Consider the following 17,562-nt stretch of genomic DNA (forward strand, 5'->3'; position numbering starts at 1 on the left):
ACAACTCCTCCCTTAAATATGTGAACTGTTCTTCAGTTTCAGTAAATCTCTTCAGTAGTTCAAGAAATTCTTAAGGTTTTACAAAATTTCTTCTAATATAAATGGTTTTTTTTTCGAGGTATATAACTTTAAGATGGCATTACTGTTCAAGATGGCAACCGATTTAACAGCTGTCAAGTGATTTATTCTCGGTTTGGTTTGACAATTCATCATAAATAGACTCACGCCTTAACAACGCTTGCAAATAGTGCAATTTTATTTCGAAAATAATGGTTCTGTGCTGAATACGTATCCCGATTTTCATAAGCGAATTTTGTTTAGCGATGAAGCGCACTTCTGGTTGAATGGCTACGTCAACAAACAGAACTGCCGCATTTGGAGTGGAGCTAATCCCCAAGTGTATGTCGAAACACCGTTACATCCAGGAAAACTGACTGTTTGGTGCGCTTTATGGGCTGGTGGAATCATTGGTTCATACTTCTTCAAAAACGATGATAACCAGAACGTTACAGTCAATGGTGATCGTTATAGAGCCATGATTACTAACTTCTTCATTCCTGAATTGAACAACCATGATGTCCAGGAGCTGTGGTTCCAACAAGACGGCGCAACATGTCACACAGCTCGTGCCACAATCGATTTATTGAAAGACACGTTTGGTGACCGCCTAATTTCACGTTTTGGACCCGTGAATTGGCATCCAAGATCTTGTGATTTAACACCGCTAGACTACTTTCTGTGGGGCTATATAAAGTCATTGGTCTATGCGGATAAGCCACAAACCCTTGATCATTTGGAAGACAACATTCGCCGTCTTATTGCCGATATACGGACACAAATGTTGGAAAAATTCATCGAAAATTGGACGTCCAGATTGGACTACATCCGAGCCAGCCGTGGCGGTCATATGCCAGAAATCATATTTAAAATATAATGCCACAAGATTATCTTGCGGATAAATAAAATTCATGTCAATCGAATAATCCATCGTTGTTTTATTACAATTTAAAGTTCTATAGCTCGAAAAAAACACCCTTTATATTATCCTAACCCCAACCGGATGATCACCTCAGCTGAAGGTATCAAAATATCAAACCAGCCAAGCTTCCTTAACCCCAAATCCAAGCACCAAAAGACCAACCTCCATCTCCCCTAAACCCAAGCGATCAGCCACCATGACAGGGGTGTCCATAAGAGGCGTAACCTCATCGCCATCACCGACACCTAAAGCAGCGTCGGTCACCGTGTTCACGGACCCGTGAACTGTACAAAATCGGAATTAAAAAATTGCACAAGTGACACTGTGTATGTCCCCAGGCTGAGCATTGACCATCCAATGACCCGATCATTGGGTGCTTTCCCGGAAGCTGGAACAAAAGAGCATCCGGATGGCTGACCAAGGACCCTACGCGTGTCGCCGGCAAGAGTTGCCCATCGCGGATTTATGTTTTTAGTTAGTTTGTGTTGGTGGACGTGATAATATACCAGATTGCTCGGATGTACTGGTGAGTGCAGGTTTTTTGGTGTTTGCGAAGCTGGTGTTGATGCTGTGGTGTTTGGTCTAGGTGTTAGCTAGCGCTTAAGCAGATCTTGTTTGTAGGTTTGTGTTTTTTGCCTTCGAGAGTTCCAGATATTCAAGTTCCGATAGTTCTGAACACTTGCTATCTAATATTTTTAAAGTCAGGAATAAAGAAAATGGAAACTCAATTTTGTGGATTCCTTCTGGAAGTCTTCCATCATTTTGTTTGTTTTATGTTCTGATTGTTTTAAACATCTGCTTGCCACGTCTCCTAAAAATGCAGACAAGTCGGGAATGTTGAGAATTTCTTTTGAAAGTCATCTATAATTTTTTATCTTACACCTCAAATTTTTAGCTCTTGAACTAGGGCTGTCGCTAGCCAAACTGCCGCCCTAGGCAGAGACCTAATTTGCTATCTTAGGCAGAGACCAAACTTGCTGCCCTTAAAATTTTCCGATAAAAAAAACATCTGTGAAATTCGTTGAAATGAAAAAAATTCAATTAATTCTTCCAGGAACCCAAATTTCTCCGAAAAAGTAGATAATGCCGCCTCTCTAAAGCGGATCCTGCAGTTCCAGGTTCTTCTGCTCAGTTTTGACTTAATAAAAAGCTTGAACATTAAATTCGATTGCGCCCACGCCCAACACTAGTTGATTCGATATAAAAAATGAAAAATATTTTAATATAATGGAATGTGGTATGAAATAATAAAACTTCTTATATTTCTTAAGAAGGATGAGTTGGAAATAGTGAAATGGAATCGTTTCTCGTATATTTTTCATTCCATTCTGAGGAATCAATATTCTGATCGGAGAATTGAAAAGAAGAATAATCCAAAAGCGGCTTCAAGTGGCAATAAAACTCGGCAACGTTTAGCAAACCGTCAATAACTTGTAAACAGCACTATGAGAGGATTGCGGGATATTTGGATATTTATTGGTATAATGCGCCACATTTGATGGTTTTTAATGTTGATAAAATTTGTCGGTATTCCTTCCTTATGTTGCTGACCATATTGAATCTCATTCAGTACTTTGAATTCCTGCACATGTGATTTTTGTTGATCAAGCTTGAAATGCCGCCCTTGAATTTTGTCGCCTACCCTGATGCCTCCCCCCTAGCGACGGCCCTGTCTTCAACGTTTCCCGTCTTCTCGAAAAAAAAGTTGATGTACCAATTTGGTACAAGAATCAGTTGTTATGCATCATTAAGTCTTCTAGTTGGTTGGCCCATTCTATGAACTCTGAAGTCAAATTTGAATATAATAATCAATCGCAAAAATTGGCTACATGCAATCACAAATTGGGTGTATTGCTGATTTATGATGACAATATGATTTTACCCAAAATTCATTGTTGATTTGTAGCAAATGAAAATGCCCAAATATCTGTGATTTTTTGCTGAGAGTTGTTTTGGAAGATTTTGATGAAAAATTCGTGGTCAAAACTAATTATGTCCTTCCGACCAACTGGTGTACACGATACCTTTTGAAAAAATATGAAGGATTGAAAGTTTCAGTGTACGGTTCAGATTCCAAATACATATCTCGGTTAGGTTCGTTAAAAGACAATACCTGCAGGATGGTTCTTGAAATTTAGTGTCGCAATAATTGAACAAAAAAATGAGGAATGTACTGACGTAATGTCAGGAGCTTTTGAGCTCTCGTCATTCATGAGCATCCTTGGAGACCACATGAGCACATAGGTTCATATGTGGTCTCCGTTGGTAAAATTGACAAATGATTGACGATCGATCAAAAGCTCCTGACTTCACACCAGACTTCACAACATTATGGTTCTGACTATATTCGAGGAAAATTTCAACTCGCAATCTATTCTTCAGATTTGACAAATTTTGTGTGTACCTAAGTAACGTACATTAACAACATATTAAGGATGTCAGCAATGTAGTTTTATACGAACAATATAAACGAGTTGTTCTGATTTGTTTCGAATTTATCGGATATTTCTAGGATAGATACTTCATTGGTGAGATAAAATACAATCGTTTTCATAGGTCATGAAATGAATACACATTTCATTTGAAAAAAAATCACAAATCCTACCTGTAGAGTGCTGCAACAGGTTACAACAAAAAACAGACAATAGACAGGCAGGTCGAAGAAATGGGGAGATGCTTAAAGGTTGAAATTTTCATAGGGTATCGAGTTCATAAACGTTAACGTTAAATTTCAATTTATAGATCGATTTTAATCAATTATTAGACATTTTTGATGCGGAATGTTTGTTTCTCTTCCATGGTTCGGTGAGGATATAAAATACCATATACAAAACCTTTTAAACATATACTTATTATGTTAATGATTTTTTTATTCCTGTTCTAGAAAAAACTTTCAACGAAAGGTTTTGAAATTGAAAGTATGGTAATCTTTGATTTTATGGCACGTCAGCCTGTTCGTTAATTGCTCAATTGTATTACCAAATCTTCAGTTAAGATTTTGGTTCAGAAGACATAAGTTAGTATATAAAAAAAATACATGAGGAAAAACTTGAATCGTGCAGTCTCCTGACTGAGTTTATTTTTGGTTTACGCGAATTTAATGAAAATAGTGAATTTTTGTATTCCTAAGTTAAAAAAAAAATAAATGAATAACAGCCTCATAACTATCTGCGCATTCTGTCATTTAATATAGGACTGAAATATCCTAATCTAAAATTCAGTGTCCACAAATTCTTCATCAAGGAGATTCGGTGATTAGTATCTGAATACACAAATCAACGTGAGTCATTCGACCCTGACGCCATTATTAAATTGATAGTTCTAAGGGCCTTGTATGTTCACATACCATACACTTATGTGTACATTCAGATAAAGGTGCATCTGACAATTACGAGAGATTTGACCTTTTTCGGTTTTGGATTGATTATAGATAGGATTGTCATCGTATCATTTTTCAATTGGCTACTGGTAGATTATTGGTATTGTCTTGTATTCTTTTATTGATGATTTGACAGATTTGGTCAGTGTCGTACATTGACGTATTGAAACAGAAATAATTCTAAAACACGTCGATTTTTTATTTTAATTTAACGTATTTTAAAATAATAATCTAATATACAGGAAGAATTACTTTCGAGTAATGACGTCACCGTCATTTTTTTTTCAAATAGAACAACACCATTTTGTCTCAATATTTCGATTACTCTAGCTGAGCCGATTTCAAAAATGTATCACATGTTGATTCCAATTGGTACATTGGTATTTTTGATAATATTGTTAATTTAACTAATAAAGAATGTTACGCGTTACTTTATGAGCACACACAAAACTATTGTATTTTTGTCCACCCTGTACCAATTGGAATCAACATTTGATACATTTTTGAAATCGGCTCAGCTAGAGTAATCGAAAAATTGAGACAAAATGGGGGTGTTCCATTTGAAAAAAAAATGACGGTGACGTCATTACTCGAAAGTAATTCACCCTGTATATTAGATTATTATTTTAAAATACGGGAAATTGAAATAAAAAATCGACGTGTTTCAAGATTATTTCTTAAAATGGTGTGTTTAGCTAAAAATGAATTTTTTCCATACTTTACGGACACAGTGTAGATTTCACTATATTTTGACTGATTTCTGAATTTTAGTTCAAATTTTATTTGAGTATAAATCTGAATTGATTTTACCTATTAAATAAGTTATTAGAGAGTTCATTCATATTTGACGAATCAGCGCAAGTCAGTGAAAGGGAATAAATGCAGATCGGATTCTATCCAAATAAAGTGTAGTGTCCCCCAATGACCAATTCTGAGCCCAGTTTTTTTTCTGATTATTCATAAATGATATTTTTTTTTAATTCACATCTAACAGATGCTGAAGTTATGTTGATGATGTAGTGATTCTAAATAGATCAGAAAGTAGAAGTGGTCTCAATCAAAAACCAATATAGTGAAACGGACGCATAGAGATTCTTTTCAACGAATGGATTATTGATGCTCAGAAGTTTATATTCATGAAAAAAGGTTCTACTGTTTCATCATTATTATACTTGGGATTCATTAAACTGGAGCAAGCAAATAGACAATCTATGCAAAAAAAAAAAACTTCCATCTTTCTAATCAGAAGAATGAGTCAAATGACCAAAACAAACATTACATAAAGATGACATATTCAAGTTTCCATACTGAAGCCTTATATGACATATTTTCGTTAGATTCGTTGTTTTCACGTCCTTGGGTAAGCAAATGGAATACATATCTGAATTTGAGGCTTATTTATCTTCGAATCACCTAAACATTGAATTTCAAGAATACTGTCTAGGTGTCGAAGTAAATTATACAGGGTGTTTTATTGGGAAACGGAAATACTTCACAGGTGAATAGGTGGCACCAAGGCGGTTCTGGAGATACCCCATTTATTGGGTCTTACTGTCTTCGTAGCCGAGATACAAGGTGTTTTATGAATTTTGCCCGTTTCTTTCTGACGCCATATCGAACAAACCACCCGGTATATTTTCTTCATATTTGGCAAATATGTTCCTAATTGAGAGCCCAAACGTATCATGCAATAACCGCCTTGAAAATCCAGGTCCGGGTTAACAAAAAATTATGAATCGTTTGAATCCTCGAAACAATACACTGTACAGTGCATCCCATTTTGGGTGAGACTGCCAGGTTTCTCGCTTGTTATTTAAGTTAGAGCCTTGCGGTTTTCACGTTCCTGTCCTACTTTTTCTTGAAACTCAAGTTGGTCTAATCAGATTTTGCATAACTGTTTCCGTTCAAGAGATACAGGGTGATTTTGGAAATTGATACTTTTCGGACCCCTCCTTTATCTCCGAAGTTATTAGAAATAAGGCTGAGGTGAAAACTACGTCTGAATCAGAATTTTGCGTAGAATCCAGTGGCGTACTCAATTTTTTTTTCCGGGGTATGGTTTTGAAGATTCACAAACCTATATTTTTTTAATGGAACACCCTGTATATCATTACTTCGTTCAATTCGTCATTTTTTCCCTTCAAAATGATGTATGATACTATGTAGGTAGGATGTTCAGAAATGTTAAAAAACACTAAAACATCAAATAATGATGATTTTTTTGTAAATGGGCCATGAATTTCCTATGTTTCAATAAGAGGATTATTACTTTTGATTTTTAAAAGCAGTAGGTCATTGATGATACAAACATCCTTGTTGTTATTATGGCTACTATGCATTTGGGAGCATTGTTTTATCAAGTAGGCATTGGAGAGAAAAAAACCAGTTTGATCTAGCTGTCATCGCTATGAATTATTGTTATTATTATTGATTCTTCTTTTATATGGCAAATCCATTGCTCATTAACAAAAAATCATCATTATTTGGTGTTTTAGTGCTTTTTTTAACATTTCTGAACATCCTACCTACATAGTATCATACATCATTCAGAAGGGAAAAAATAACGAATTCAACGAAGTAACGATATACATGGTGTTCCATTAAAAAAAATATAAGTTTGTGTTGAATCTTCAAAACCATAACCCGAAAAAAAATATCGAGTACGCCACTGGATTCTACGCAGAATTCTGATTCAGACGTAGTTTTTACCTCAGCATTATTTCTAATAACTTCGGAGATAAAGGAGGGGTTCGAAAAGTATCAATTTCCAAAATCGCCCTGTATCTCTTGAACGGAAACAGTTGAACAAAATCTGATTAGACCAACTTGAGTTTCACGAAAAAGTAGGACAGGAACGTGAAAACCGCAAGGCTCTATCTTAAATAACAAGCGAGAAACCTGGCTGTCTTGCCCAAAATGGGATGCACTGTAGGTACATAGGAATTTTGAAAATCTGTTTTGATATTCGTAAATACCACAAAAAACTAAACTGAGACGTGTACTTCAAATTTTCGCGCAGACAGTTTTACTGCACAAATTTTCAACGTAAAAGTGAAGTTTTTAAGAACTTGGATACCTGAAAGTGGTTTGAAGTGACTTTTAACAATGAATGATCAAAAAAAAATTATCAAAAATATTGAATCCATGATTATATATTTCCTAATATATATTCTCTGAATATCAATATCAGCACATTCATTTCATTAAATCAGTCATAACGAGTTACAATCGCTAAAAGATATACCTCCATGGATTTCTCGTTAAGTATCTGATGATATGAAGTGATATAATTCTGATAAATCAACTGAATATACTACTTTACTTAATATCCATTAACGATAAGCTAATCAATTGAAATTCAACCTGTAACAATCTTTCATTATCAACTATAAGATTTTACTGCTTCTTCAAACGACTCGTTAAGTTCTCAAGGTTAAAAAGAATATCTAAAAATACTCTTTTGATTTCCAAACATATTTCGTAGTATCTCAACTATGAAACACAATAAGCGTTATCAGCACCTGCGTGAGTGCAAGTTGAGTTATTATCCATTATTTGCCATTATCAACAGAATTTGGCTCGTTTGAGGCAAATCGAACCAGATGGAATACGGTACATTTCCCAAATAATGAAAATTCACGATATAATGAAAATTTTAAAAAATGAGAAAAGCTGAAAAGTACCCATCTTCTTATCAGTGTTTATTTCATTCCTCATTTTTTGAACTCCTCTTGAATTTTTTGTCGCGATCATATCCGATTGAAAGAAAGGTACAAACTCCCCATGAAAGAATTCATTCCGCAACAAATATGATCACTTATCGAAAAAAAAACATCTCTTTCCATAGACTTATTAGTTATTATCTACCTTCCTGAGGTTCGTTTCCGTTTAGCAATAAATATTTGGGAAATATTTAGCTTCGCTTCAACCGGAAATGAATAATGAAACAACGAGTACGAGTTTTCGGTACATTCTACGATAACTATTAGTCATGATTGCTAGAGCGCATCGCATGTTGAGGGTAAAATATTAATCAGAAATCATTAAAATAATACGTCCGTTTCTAACGAGAAATGTACCCACCATATTGGAAAACATTGGAAATTTTAGATTATTGAATAATTATTTTTTGATATTTAACAGAATATAACAAAAATACTGAATCTAAAGGAACACTGTGTACGTAAAGTATGGAACAAATTCATTTTCAGCTAAACAGACCATTTTAAGAAATAATCTGAAACACTTCGATCTTTTATTTTAATTTACCGTATTTTAAAATAATAATCTAATATACAGGGTGAATTATTTTCGAGTAATGACGTCAACGTCATTTTTTTTTAATGGAATACCCCCATTTTGTCTCAATTTTCCGATTACTCTAGCTGAGCTGATTTCAAAAATGTATCACATGTTGATTCAATTGGTACAGGGTGGACAAAAATAATGAATCAAATCTAAGCAATAATTAAAACATTCACAAATACCAAAAATATGATAGTTCTAAACTGTCATTGAACACCAATAAATTACTAAACAAATAATGACATTTCACAAAAAACTAGACGACTATGTTTTTTTTTAAATTGATTAGAAATAATTTCTTTCATATTCTGTCTGCTAGACCACAAGTACAAAACATGTTTGGAAACAGCTCATTTTTATTAATTTAAAAATGTACAAACTATATTCAAACCAATGGCCGCTAGACAATAAGTATTTTTAATAATATTCTTAATTTAACTAATAAAGAATATTACGCGTTACTTTAGGAGCACACACAAAACTATTGTATTTTTGTCCTCCCTGTACCAATTGGAATCAACATGTGATTTTAGGAATCAGCTCAGCTTGAGTAATCGGAAAATTGACACAAAATGGGGGCATTAAAAAAAATGACGGTGACGTCATTACTCGAAAGTAATTCACCCTGTTTAGCTAAAAATGAATTTGTTCCATACTTTACACAGTGTATACATAATAAAGTATTAGAAACTGATGCTTTCGTAAATTTCATACGTGCGAAAAGGAAGTTATGTGGTCTCTAAGGGCCAACTTATGGCATGAATGAAAGAGCACTCTACAGCTGCTGACTTCACTGCAGTGCCTCATTTTTTATTGATTTTTTCCATATCCTCATATTTTCGGTATGCTTGAATTTTTTATATCTCTGACGCCGCCAATACAACGAAATTTTACTCAAAGCGTGGAATTATTATTCTACAGGGTGTTCCAATGAGAGGGTTCATTTTGAATAGACCATTATCTGGGCAGCTCACTGAAGCTGTCATCTTTCCCATTTGACCAGTAAAAACCTGTGTCCTTATACTTTTTCTTTGTTTCGCAATCCCCCTAATTATTTCTTCTATAAGTAAAAACTACGATATACGCTTCAACAAATTGTCAAAATTCACTTAATAGTGAATTAACCAAAGCATTGTTGGGTTGTCGTGAAGCACCTTCTCGTCCGGCAATACTGAAAATGGTGGAAAAATTTGAGAACAAGAACGAGATAGTGATGTGAAGCATCGAAACCGTGTGCGTCGTTCAAGAACAGCTGAAAATATATCTGCTATAGTCTATTGTGTTGACGAAAACTCAAGTTTGTCGATTCCTCATCGATCTTGGCAATCAGACATTTTACAATCGTTCTTGAGAAATTATTTTTCTTCAACTTGATGCTTTTCATATTTTAAAATCAAGAATTCGAATGTAATTTGATTATAGAACATATTCCTTCACTCAGCATAATTCTTTCGATAATGCAATCCGAAAATCTCCATAACAAAAGTCTCAAAGCAAATCAACCGGAACTCATCTATTCAATTTAGAAATTAGGTACAATTTAACCAACTCAATTTTGTAACAATAAGAAGCATAACAGGAATTCCTATACCATAGTCCATCTCTATATTATATGCACTTGAAAACACATCATCAACTGTGATGAGAACAAATTAGACACCTGAAGGACATACATCATGCAGAATAATAACTATTGATCGAGATATGCTATTGAAGTTCTTTATAACAATAATTATTACACAATATTTCTGTTTTGGTGCTTGTTTGTTTCATCTGAATAATCCAGAAATATTGTGATGCTTTCGGTGAGAAAATATTTGAATGATTTGTAGTTGTAGCAAAATTATGTTTTTACGTCAAGTCATAAAATAAAAGTATATGAGTTTTGCCTGTTCATCTTTTGTTCGTTTTCATATACAGGTTGACATGCCGAGATAGATAAATTTTCAATAGGAGGGGACAACTTATGATCGCAAATTCGTGGGTGTAAAATCATCCTCTTCGACGGGATGGAAACTCACTTCAAGAATTTTTAATGGAATAGAAGTCAGTTAACACATAACTTTGAACGTTTTAAAATTTCATTTATGAATATGTTAAAATTGATGTATAGCGTCCATTTCAGTGTAAAAAAACTCGTAATAATTGACGAGTGACGAACATTGAGCGCTCAATTTAATAAATTATCATATTCACTACTCATGAAGTTATCCCCTAGAATAAAAAATAGACTTATGTCTCTAGTCTTACATAGGTCCTTATGGAAAAACGCGACTGGACTGTTTCAAGAGGGTCACCCTGTATATTTAAATTCTTGTACTGTAGTTGGGGTAAGCACACTTTAATCCATAGAAACTTTACAAACGTTCAACATTTCTACAAAGATATTATCATCTTCAGAAACTTTAAGGGATGTTTGTTGAACATCCTGTGTATGAAAGTGTGGTTACACTTTTTCACAATGTGGACGAATAAGGCCTTCAAATCATCATGATTTAATTATGAAAAAAATTATTTTTCATCACTCCGATTGTCTCCAATCATCTAAATACAAACCACAACCCACAAATATACGAAAGCTCATACAGACAAAAAAAAAATCAACGGTACTTAAACCTTTTCATTACCTCACATTGTTCAGGTGCTGACCCAATTCCTTACCATGAGAATCCGGAAGAATGCTTTGTATTTCCCAAATATCCGATTCGGTTGAATGGTTTTTCACGACCACCTTTTTCGATTGTCCATTTTTTTCATTCATGTGTGGTCCACTGATGTTTAAACATTTCACTTTCAGACCTCAAAGTATGTCCAGGTAGTGTAGGTGAATCTAGTCCAAAACCAAAATGAGAAATTATCCATACGTTCCCAGTATGGTACAAGCAATCACTGTCCTCACTGTTCTGAAGATGATGACCAAAGGTAAGAATTTTTTAACTTTTTTTTCACATCATATTCGTTTTTGCATCATTTCATTAAACAATTCCACTATGTATAATTCCGAACCAATTTTAACTTGTTATAAAATATCAAGGAGGTTAACATTTTCATCATCCAACTTATTGATAAAGTAAAACTGAAAATAAACAACGTGTTTTGGAAAATAAGAAAAAACAAGAAACTGGAAAAAAAAGCAGTTTCAATTATCGGACACAAATTTCGACATGTACATGCTTTGACAATATACTCCATGGAAAGTATCAGTTAAAAATATGAAAGAAAACGCTAAAAACTATTGAAAACCATAAAAAACATAAGGCCTAGCTCTCAATAAAAGTGATTGAAGATAATGTGCCGTCGTTGAAGGATATCAATAAAGAAGATTGATATGTTATTGATTATTATGACATGTTCGAATATTGTATAATAATTATTCATCAATATCCACTTGAATAATTTATAGTTTGACGAATCTATTGTCGTAAAACAGAAAAATAGCGAAAATGGAATATTTCATACTTTCAAGATAAATTTCCGTCAAGAAAAAACTAAACCAACAAATATTTCAATGTTGCATTCTCTTCCAATATAATTGCAACGGAATAAAAAAACCTCTTCTAGGAAAGTACTAAAGTTCAGTTAGTTCACTTAGACAAATTACTGAGAAAAGTTCAATAATTTTTCTATTTTCATCAGCCCAAACATCATGTGGTTCTGGATCAATAAATGGAAAAATAATGTATGAAAGACTGCCCAACATTCAGCTCCAAGGCTTCGATGAAGACATAGTTAGAGATACAATGCCACCATTCATGGTACTAGAGAAATGCCAGGATCTCTGTTTGAAGGATAGAAATTCGCAAAACATCGTTAGAGCCTGTGCTTCCTTTGATTTTCAGCCAGGCAGTCGCATAGCCACCTATAATGGCGGACCTGAATACGAGGAATCAACGTGCTACCTATCGCCAAACCAGGCTAGACCTGAAGGTATGGGAAGTCTCATGATCGTCCCCAACAGTGTCCACTTCAACGAGGTTTGTCTGACATGTAAGATCTCTTAAATTTGGATTTATATTATTTTATTCACCTCTTCAATTTTTGTAGCTAACAAACCAGATCGAGAATGTCCTAACAGAAGATATGTTTTTGAACGTCATCCTCGGAAACGTCTAAAGTTACCAATGCCTGACGTGAAAGAAGTAACAGCGTCTAACAGAACTGAATGTGAAGATAAATGTCTGGATGAATTCAGTTTCGTCTGCAGATCAGCAACGTTTGACTCTAACCAAGGAATGTGCTTTTTGAGCAGGTTTACCAGAAGGACACATCCTGAAATGTTGCAGGACGATCCAGATGCTGAGTATCTTGAAAACACTTGTTTGAGTGGTATGTTTTTCACGTATTAATCTACTTAGAAAAAGAAAACAATAAAAGTTGACTCTTCCTAACCTAATATAACCTAACAACTACTAAAGTAACCAAATCAATTCTTAAGCTGAAAGGAGATGCGACGGTCTCGCTGTCTTCATCAAGGAAGAAAACAGACGCCTTGGAGGTCCATTCGAGGTAGATTCATACACCAACATCACCCTGGAGGAATGTCAAGGCATGTGTGTTAGAGCAGAGAAGTACTTCTGCAGATCCATAGAATACGACGAGATGACTAAACAGTGCACCATCTCCGAAGAGGACTCTGTGTCACAGAAAGACGATATATCTCTGGCGAGCAGCCCCACTCATCATTTCTATGACTTCGCATGCTTGGACAGTCGTAAGTGTTAATTTTTTTTATGTTCACGATATGGGTATGACATCCCTGATACATATACGTCTTCCCTGACTTCCAGCAACCTATCTGCAGAACCGACATCAGCGAAATTTAGAACGTGAGTAGAATTCTGAGGTTCGGTTTTCTTCTTCCTCTTTTCAGTCTTGTCAATCCAATAATTGCTAAGTAAACTACGCTTTGGACACATCTATTGATTTCTCTGTTTTCAAATTTGCTACGAAGTCGACAGGGAAGACTAGCATGTCTGTTTATTCAGTTCCTTAACTTTAAACACTTCAAGAAACACTACTACAGCACTGGACAAAAAGTAATTAAAATTTTATGTTTAGAGATATATTAATTCGTTAAACTGTTGTGAACAGTTCTTCAATAAGAGTCCTCAATTCGAATTTGGACTGTTGGCTATGGAGTTACTGAATGTCACTCTTTTATATAGGGTGCAATATGACTAGATTCCTCATTTTAAAAAATCAAAATAATCCTTTGTCATAGGAAATAAAGTTGAAACTTCTGAATGTTGCACTCCTGTTGAAACAATTTTTGAGAAGCCTGGTTTTCATGTACACGAATTTAGATCTTTCGAAACAGGCTGCTGAATAATGATAATGGGATATCGTATCATAATATTAGAATAATAAATTATTCCTACTTTTTGTCCAAAACAACTCTGCTTAGCGCACTCCTGCATCAAATCCAAGATTACGAATTCATTGTTGTTCTTCTTCAGCTCGAGGCTCTGAATACCCAGACAATTCTGTCACTTCCCATCTTTTCACCGGCAAGAAACCCGATACAGCATTCCAGAGGTACAGGAACAGCAGACTTGGTGGTGAACACCACTCAGAGATATCTGGAAGATCTCTAAGCGAGTGTTTGGACGAATGTTTACGACAACCTAGTTTTCAGTGCCGTTCAGCTGAGTACAGCGAACGCTACAGGACTTGCAGATTAACTAGATACAACCAGAAGGATGGCATGAGGATAATATATGACGCCGATTATGATTACTATGAGAATTTGATGCGTAAGTAGAAACTTTGATGAAAAAATTTTTCGGTATAACAATCGACAGTAGGCATCATCAAGAAACACTCAATTCACGATGATAATGATGTACTATTAAACAATTTCCTTCTCAGTTGGAGGTGACAGTGAAGGAAGACCAGGTGGAGAAGGTGGAGGTGGAACTTACAGACCTGGGGAATATCCCCATAGACCTGGAGGCGGCGACTATCGACCCGGTTATCCACGTCCTGGGGATGATTACCCAGGTAGACCTGGTGATTACCCCATACGACCTGGTGGCGACTATCCTCCAAGACCTGGCGGTGATTATCCTATAAGGCCTGGTGGCGACTATCCCATCCGACCAGGTGGAGGAGATTATCCAATTAGACCTGGTGGTGATTACCCTATCAGACCTGGTGGAGGTGATCCAATAAGACCTGGTGGTGATTATCCGATTAGACCAGGTGGTGATTATCCAATAAGACCTGGTGGTGACTATCCTGTAAGACCAGGAGGGGGTTATCCTCCTCGACCTATCTATCCTCCAGATGATTACTCGCCAAGACCTAGACCACCGTCTTATAGACCAAGCAGCAGCGGGGGTGATTACGAAGATAGAGATAGGTACTATCCAAAACCGCCTTATTCAAGAGTACCACCAGATGATTACCCTATAAGACCTCTGGGACCTCCGAGAGAGGGTTATCCAGATAGATATCCAGATAGGTACCCTTCTAAGGACAGGTATCCCTACTATCCTCCTTCATCCAGTGGTGGCAAATATCCTTCGAAATATCCTAGACCAACAGAGGGTGACAGGTTAGATATCTACTTTTGAAACTATAGAAACCATATATATTCTTCTTCTTTATTGTTAGGTATGGCGACAGGGATAAATATGGAGGTGACAGAGACAAATATGGTGGTTATGGAAGCAGATACGGCGAAAGATATCCAGATTACGAATACCCTGTTGGAGGCAACTACAGGCCAAGTAGCTCAGGTGCAGATAAATACGGAGGTGGTGGGGGAAGTTCATACGACCACAGATATGGCGGCGGTCGATACCCCGACAGATATGGTGATAGATACGGTGATAGATATGGTGACAGGTATTGTAAATACCGCTATCATTATTAGATGAATAAATATGTACACAATTCTTCACGTTTAATTATTTATCTGCGAAGTAGGTGCTTTTTTTGCGTGAATAGTCCATTCGGAAAAGTGTTTATAAGTAATACCAGTAATGTCTATTGCGCCCTTGGCACATTAGGCTATGCTTCACCCATAATACTACAATGTGATTACGTTACCAAATGAATGCTTCACCTACTACAATGCGATTGCGTTACTAAAGGGTGTTTTTTTAGAGCTATAGAACTTTAAATTGCAATAAAACAATGATGAATTATTCGATTGACATGAGTTTTATTTATCCGCAAGATAATCTTGTGGCATTACATCTTAAATATGATTTCTGGCATATGACCGCCACGGCTAGCTCGGATGTAGTCCAATCTGGACGTCCAATTTTCGATGACTTTTTCCAACATTTGTGGCCGTATATCGGCAATAACACGGCGAATGTTGTCTTCCAAATGGTCAAGGGTTTGTGGCTTATCCGCATAGACCAAAGACTTTACATAGCCCCACAGAAAGAAGTCTAGCGGTGTTAAATCACAAGATCTTGGAGGCCAATTCATAGGTCCAAAACGTGAAATTAGGCGGTAACCAAATGTGTCTTTCAATAAATCGATTGTGGCACGAGCTGTGTGACATGTTGCGCCGTATTGTTGGAACCACAGCTCCTGAACATCATGGTTATTCAATTCAGGAATGAAAAAGTTAGTAATCATGGCTCTATACCGATCACCATTGACTGTAACGTTCTGGCCATCATCATTTTTGAAGAAGTACGGACCAATGATTCCACCAGCCCATAAAGCGCACCAAACAGTCAGTTTTTCTGGATGTAACGGTGTTTCGACATACACTTGAGGTTTAGCTTCACTCCAAATGCGGCAGTTCTGTTTGTTGACGTAGCCATTCAACCAGAAGTGCGCTTCATCGCTAAACAAAATTCGCTTAGGAAAATCGGGAACAACGGCAATCTCATTTTGGGCCCATTCGACGAATCTACGCCTTACTTGATGATCGTTTGGCTTCAATTCTTGCACGAGTTGGATTTTGTAAGCACGCAAACCAAGATCCTTCCGCAAAATCTTCCATAAAGTGGATGGACACAGATCCAATTCCTGTGCTCGATGGCGGATAGACTCATTCGGGTCTTCCTCAATGCTACGCTCTACAGCAGCAATAGCTTCTTCTGTACGCACCGTTCGGCGTCTCTGGGGATGCGAGTTATCAATAAGAGTAAACGTGGTGCGAAAACGTTCCATAGTTAATCGAATTAACTGCTCTGATGGACGATTTTGTCGACGATAAAATGGACGTAGTGCGCGATACGTATTCCGCACAGATCCTTTATTTTCGAAATGAAATTGCACTATCCGCAAGCGTTGTTCAGGCGTGAGTCTATTCATGATGAATTGCCAAACCAAACTGAGAATAAATCACTTAACAGCTGTTAAATCGGTCGCCTTCTTGAACAGTAATGCCAACTTAAAGTTATATGCCTCGAAAAAAACACCCCTTAGATGAAATACCGAAGTAAAATATCGGTTTTATTATGTTTCGTTGTGAAATTGGTTGCCCTCGATGAAAGCTAGAATAGTTGATGATTTTGTTTATTAATTAGTGATCACAGCTATGTTGTGTTGATCTTTATTCTCCCAGATATAATTTTGGCTCTGCTACGATGTGTTTTTAATCACTTATAAAGCATCTAACAGCTGTGTACTTCGACAAAAATCTCTTATATCATAATATTTCACAAGATAACAAAGCTTATAAATACAACGCGTATGCTCCTCTAACCAACTAATATCAAAAGCAGTGATGTTTGTTTTTACCTAAAACATACTTTTGTTACCTTTCAATGAAGTAAAAATAAAAACTACTGGGTGGGTCACAACTAGCTTCCTCATTTCCAGGAATCATGGTAGATTCTGGGGACGGTCCCCAGAGATGTGCGGGGTTACTATTTTAAAGAGGGGGGGTACTGTGATATGCTGGATGCGTCGCCTAAGCTCTATTGTC

The 17,562-nt window shown here is 36.1% G+C and overlaps 1 protein-coding gene across 4 annotated transcripts in view; it reads left to right on the forward strand.

Annotated features, from left to right (window-relative positions):
- Positions 1-1,356: 1,356 nt before the first annotated feature.
- The window catches only part of LOC123686299, a 28,136-nt gene continuing 11,930 nt past the window's right edge, over positions 1,357-17,562 (forward strand). Inside the window, exons 1-9 of one of the 4 annotated variants that reach the window (XM_045626351.1) lie at positions 1,357-1,505; positions 11,461-11,585; positions 12,300-12,650; positions 12,708-12,989; positions 13,099-13,374; positions 13,451-13,489; positions 14,120-14,416; positions 14,532-15,219; positions 15,279-15,512. In XM_045626351.1, coding sequence (XP_045482307.1) covers positions 11,510-11,585; positions 12,300-12,650; positions 12,708-12,989; positions 13,099-13,374; positions 13,451-13,489; positions 14,120-14,416; positions 14,532-15,219; positions 15,279-15,512 — 2,243 coding nt within the window. In that variant the 5' untranslated portion in view covers positions 1,357-1,505; positions 11,461-11,509. Of the gene's footprint in view, positions 1,601-10,381; positions 10,469-11,460; positions 11,586-12,299; positions 12,651-12,707; positions 12,990-13,098; positions 13,375-13,450; positions 13,490-14,119; positions 14,417-14,531; positions 15,220-15,278; positions 15,513-17,562 lie in introns of those variants that run through there. The other 3 variants (XM_045626359.1, XM_045626367.1, XM_045626375.1) reach the window with 3 other exon arrangements.

This window comes from Harmonia axyridis, chromosome 1 (genome assembly GCF_914767665.1).
Source record: "Harmonia axyridis chromosome 1, icHarAxyr1.1, whole genome shotgun sequence".
Taxonomy (NCBI): domain Eukaryota; kingdom Metazoa; phylum Arthropoda; class Insecta; order Coleoptera; family Coccinellidae; genus Harmonia; species Harmonia axyridis.